Source organism: Triticum urartu, chromosome 7A, assembly GCF_056163025.1.
Source record: "Triticum urartu cultivar PI428250 chromosome 7A, HENAU_Tu73, whole genome shotgun sequence".
Taxonomy (NCBI): Eukaryota; Viridiplantae; Streptophyta; class Magnoliopsida; order Poales; family Poaceae; genus Triticum; species Triticum urartu.
In genome coordinates, this window is record NC_141879.1 from 65,187,561 (window position 1) to 65,192,418 (window position 4,858).

The 4,858-nt window shown below is 48.6% G+C and overlaps 1 protein-coding gene across 3 annotated transcripts; it reads left to right on the forward strand.

The window, feature by feature from the left end:
* Window positions 1–606: 606 nt before the first annotated feature.
* Window positions 607–2,866, forward strand: LOC125522924 (uncharacterized). 3 transcript variants are annotated; one of them, XM_087537517.1, is made up of 2 exons: window positions 607–843; window positions 973–2,866. In XM_087537517.1, exon 2 carries the CDS (start codon window positions 1,018–1,020, stop codon window positions 1,978–1,980), a length of 963 nt encoding a protein of 320 aa, XP_087393643.1. In that variant the 5' UTR covers window positions 607–843; window positions 973–1,017; the 3' UTR covers window positions 1,981–2,866. The 3 variants fall into 3 exon arrangements, with proteins under 3 accessions (XP_087393643.1, XP_048543921.1, XP_087393644.1); XM_048687964.2 differs by having other exon boundaries at window positions 607–830; XM_087537518.1 differs by having other exon boundaries at window positions 607–830; window positions 982–2,866.
* Window positions 2,867–4,858: the final 1,992 nt, after the last annotated feature.

Below are 4,858 nucleotides of genomic sequence, written 5' to 3' on the forward strand. Positions count from 1 at the left end.
TTTTGAAAAATCTTGTATTTTTTCAAAAAGCACAAACACATTTTAAATTACAGAACCATTTTTTAAAGTATGCAGACACTTTGTAAAATTATATAAGCAGATTTCACGAAAAAATACGAACCACTAATTCTGTAGGATGCATGTATAGAATTTGAATCCACGTACATATATGGATTCTGTATCCAAGAAATAACCTTTTTAGCACAAAAAAAAATCTATCTATACCTAATACCTTGTGTGTATCTGCGTATAATGAACTCAGAGGTATTCATCTGTCCGCTCAACATGCGTGCACGCCAGCGCTAACACGTTGGTTGATAGCCAGAAGAAACCAGATGCCTCGCTGGCGCTCCAGCGTTGTGGTTCCACACGCTATCGACAACCCAATAATACTATAAAGAAACATCCATCCCCCAACCTCGACGAGCTCTTCCTCGGGACGCGCCGCCTCTGCCGGCTGCACCCACAGCGGCGTTCATTCAGCATCGATGCCCGGCGCCGGTAGCAACTTCGCCGGAGAACCACGGCCCCACTTCGCAACCTCTTTCTTTTCGCTTTTATTCTTCCCGTTTCATCCCCCCCTCTCTCTCTACTCCCGCCCCCCCCCCCCCCCCCCGCCCCCCCCCCCCACAAGAACAGGCCATGGCCGCCTCAAGTAGGCCCCAACCGCTGCCGCCGGTCTCTACGAAGAGCTCGCGCCACCGGATCTACGGCCTGCGCTGTCCCCATTCCTAGATTCGGTGGAGTTCGCCCGCCATCCCGTGCCTGCACGCCCAAGCCGATGCGCACCCCTCCCGCGGGCCGCCGCTTTGCCCCGCCGTGCATCCCAGGTTGGGTAACAAGGTCCTATATTGCTCACCAGCGGCATATCTTTTTTCTCATTATCATCCATCCATCCATCTTTCTCCTTTTGATTTCACTTGAAGATCATCTTCTTTCTTAGTTTTAATTTCTTTCCCCACTGTTCCCTAGTGATCCCAGCCGGGGCTCGGAGTTGGATGGTCAAGAAAGGAGGACATGGAGCGAAGCGTTCTTGGTGGCCGCGCACACAGGGCAGGTGTTCACGGCGGGTTCGCACACGCGGACGCGCCGCACAGGGACAGGTGCCGGCAATGGAGCAGCAGAACGCAGACGTCCCACGGCGACTGCGCAGGGGGGTTTGCAGCAGCTGGTGCAAGGAGGCCGGCAGCGATGACCTCATGGCTCTTAGCGACGCCAAGCCACGCCTGGCCCTCTACTGTCATCTGTACAGTGTACATATGCCATGGCGGCCGCGCCATCAAGCTCCAACACCAAGCCAAGCTACGCCTGGCCCTCTGCCGTCATCTGGACGCATGCCATGGCTCAGGGTGGACACGGTCCGGGCCGGTCCGGTCCCTGACCGAGCCGCCGTTTGGACCGGCCGCCGGCGGACCGAACTGGACCGGACCGACCAGCGCCGCGGTCCTCTTTTCAGGCACCGGACCGATGGTGGTGAAGCTCGGGCCGGACCGAGAGGACCGCCCATGCAGGCATATGGCGACGGTGAGCGGCCGTGCATGGCGACGGCGAGCGGCGGCGCACGTCCGCAGGAGTCTAGGGGGCACGGGAAGGAGAAGGAGAGGGAAAATAGCCGCGGGCCTCGCCCTCGCCACGCTCGGCATGGCCGTCTCCAGGCTAGTCGAGAAGAAGCGCATGGACACCTCGAGCGGTGCCGGCGGCGGCGTCACCATCAGGCTCAGCGCGTTCTGGCTGGTGCCCCAGTTCTTGGTGGTGGGCGTCGGCGAGGCGTTCGAAGACCCCCGAGAGGATGAAGTCCATAGGCACGGGTCTGTTCCTGGCGTGGCTCTTGTTGCCTCCTGGTTCCAAAGAAAAAAACTTGTTTCCTCGTTGTTTCCTATTTTGTGTCACGTTAATTCTGTTGCCTCGATAGGATTCCACGTTGCAGGTTTGTTGCATGTGCCATATCTACCTTTTTTACAATGTGCATGTTACAAATAATTAGTGCATGTCACGTATATGTCCACGTTCATTTGTAGTAGATTGACTCGTACATGCTCTGGCCTGCCTCTGATCGGTGGCACGCGTTAATAGGATCGTAGGGAGGCGTAGAGGTAGGAATCGGTCATGACCTCCGAGATGTGTGGATCGCACAGAATAAAAGGAATGAATAACCGCTGAATGCGCGCGTCGCTGAATCGTGTGCTGCGCTGCTTCGGTTAACCGTGTGGGACCGAGCCAAAACCGGACCGGACCGAAGTTTTTTCAGGCTGATATTTGGTAACCGGACCGGCCACTTTATTCAGCGGACCAGGACCGATCGGTCCGGTCCTCAGCGGGCCACGAGCGGGCCAAAAAGCCTGCTCATGGCGTCCACCCTGAGCTATGGCGTCCGCGCCCTCAAGTTCCAGCACCAGCCCCGCCTTCCTACGCCGCGCCGCCGCCCGCGTTCCTCTGCTCCGACCGCGCCCGACATCCGTCCCGGCGACCCCTTCGGCCCTCGCCACGCCGGCGACCACCAAGAACCCCGCCACCTCCTCGCCTCCGCTTGCGACGGAGGCCCGCGGGTGTGGGAGCCGGCAACGGCCGCGGCCTCGAGTGTCTCCAGCGGGGTAGGCGGTGGCGGCGGGCTGCGGCGGGGCTGGGGCCGGCGGCTCGCGGCAGGGGGTGGCGGAGCGCTGGAGGTGGAGATGCAATTGGGAGTGTTTTTTTTCTATCGCTCATAACTGTTCGGGTTGACCTTGGACTGCGGGTTGATTCATATAAACTTCAAGGGCTTTAATGTAAAAGTACTAATGACGGACGACCATAAGCGATAGCTGCTTTATTAGTAGGTAAAGATTTATTACCACTTGTCATCACCATCAAACAATGTTCGTCAATGAGACATCATATAACAAGTTGGTCACTAGTCATAATCACAACTCCTTATCATCATCATCAACTCTAACACATTGTAGCACATAATAACACATTCTAGCTATGACCTACTCCTCTCATAGGACCTACTCTACCCTCTCTTAGGTAAAATATCATAAAACAAGATAGGCATTGACGCTGCATTAAGGAAAATTGACTCTCCATAATAAAGAACGAAGATCATCTTGTCTCCAAGTCTTGGCCTACATACAATGTTGCTTCCAAGTAGCTCTCTATGATGGTTCAAACATTTTTTGAAATCATCTATTATCATGGCTTCCTCGCTTTTAGAAATCCGGTATGGATAGGAGTGGTGTGGATACTGCGGCTGACCTGGCCGTGGTGGCCGTAAGCTCATAACATTAACGCGACCTCTCTTCAACATCAGATGAGGCACACAATCCATCGGGATTTTTGTTCAAAAACATAGTAATAACTTTGTAGTTAGCAATATAGTTTAGTTTTAGAAGAATTTATGCAAAAGATGCACAGATGTCGTAATAGTTGAAAATCTTACCATGATATCTCCATTGATGTTACCGTAGTTCAACACGTGCACTAGTGGCACGTATTGATCATAATGTGGAGGAGTTTGATAATAGCTATTGTAATTCTCAATATCAGTAAAAAAATGCGATAAGACCATCTTGCTCCTTATAAGTTAATTGTGCTTCATCATTGTAGTAGTAGGTTCTGTCTAGCATTTTCCGTACATTTTTTGAAGAATGAAAATAAGCTGTCAATGAAAATAAACTGTCAAATATTTTGAAATAAACAATATAAATTACTTAGTAAATATGTTTAAGAAACTCACACAGCGGTAGAACTGGAAGCGTGTCAACAAGGACCCAAATGGTCATATCATTTTCGTCGATGTCAGGATCACCAAGATCGAAGGTGAGAAGCATACCCTCATGAAAATCATATGCCTTGCAAAGGGCTTTCCAATTCAGGCAACCAAAATTGGATGAGTTCACAGAATTGTATAGATTTACAGGCAAATCATAACCATGATGGGTCCTTAGTTGAATTATCTTTGTCTCCATTCTTTCATGATCTTCAAAACCCATCTTCTCCAAGACATAGCATCTTGCATGGCATGGGATAAGCTAGTCGAATTATAAAAGACGAAAATTACACGTTGAAGAAGCAGAGAAGTCGTGCAAAAAATAACAAAAAAACTTCTCGTTGTTGCGTACCGTTTCAACATCGAAGGTCTCTTGGAGCTTGATGCTGAAGCGCCGACCTTCTACCAAGTGAGGCCTGTCGCACAGACCGCGCTTATCTTCGCAGTACTCGCACATAGAGAATTCCATTTCGTCGTCAGACATTTCCTAATAGGTAATTAATAATCCATCATCGAATACATATATAGTAGTTTGTAGCAAAGATCATCATATAACAACTAAAACATCTAAAATTTGTAGTTTGTAGTAGTTTGTAGCAAAGATCATCATATAATCCATCATGAATACATATATAGGAGTCCTCCGCCGAGGCGACGACGAGGATGCGGGATAGGCATCGTCGATGTCGAGAACAAAATGCTTAATTATGAAAACAAAATTAATAAACACAATAAGCAAAATTTGGCATGACCTTTGCTATAAACAGGACATATCGAGCGCCTCAAGTTTGCTAGAACGTAAACGAATTGACATTTCTGGCAAAATATAGGCCACTCGGAAAAATATGACATGTCCACTGCAAATTTGCATATAACAAGAAAATTTGCTTTAACTAAAAAAAATAACAACAATTGCTTTAACTAAAAAAACACCTAGAATTTTGTTAACTACACCTAAAACAACTAAAACACTTAAAACTCTTTTAAATACACTTAAAACACCTAAATTCTATTAACTACACCTAATTAAAAACCTAGCTAAATTTATGTCCTAACTTTAAAACCTAGCTAAATTTAAAAACCTAGGGTTCATACAAATTAACTAGGGTTCAT

Bases quoted from the DNA above. Each gene is read 5' to 3' on its own strand.
- LOC125522924 (XM_087537517.1), top strand. From the start codon at position 1,018: ATGGAGCGAAGCGTTCTTGGTGGCCGCGCACACAGGGCAGGTGTTCAC.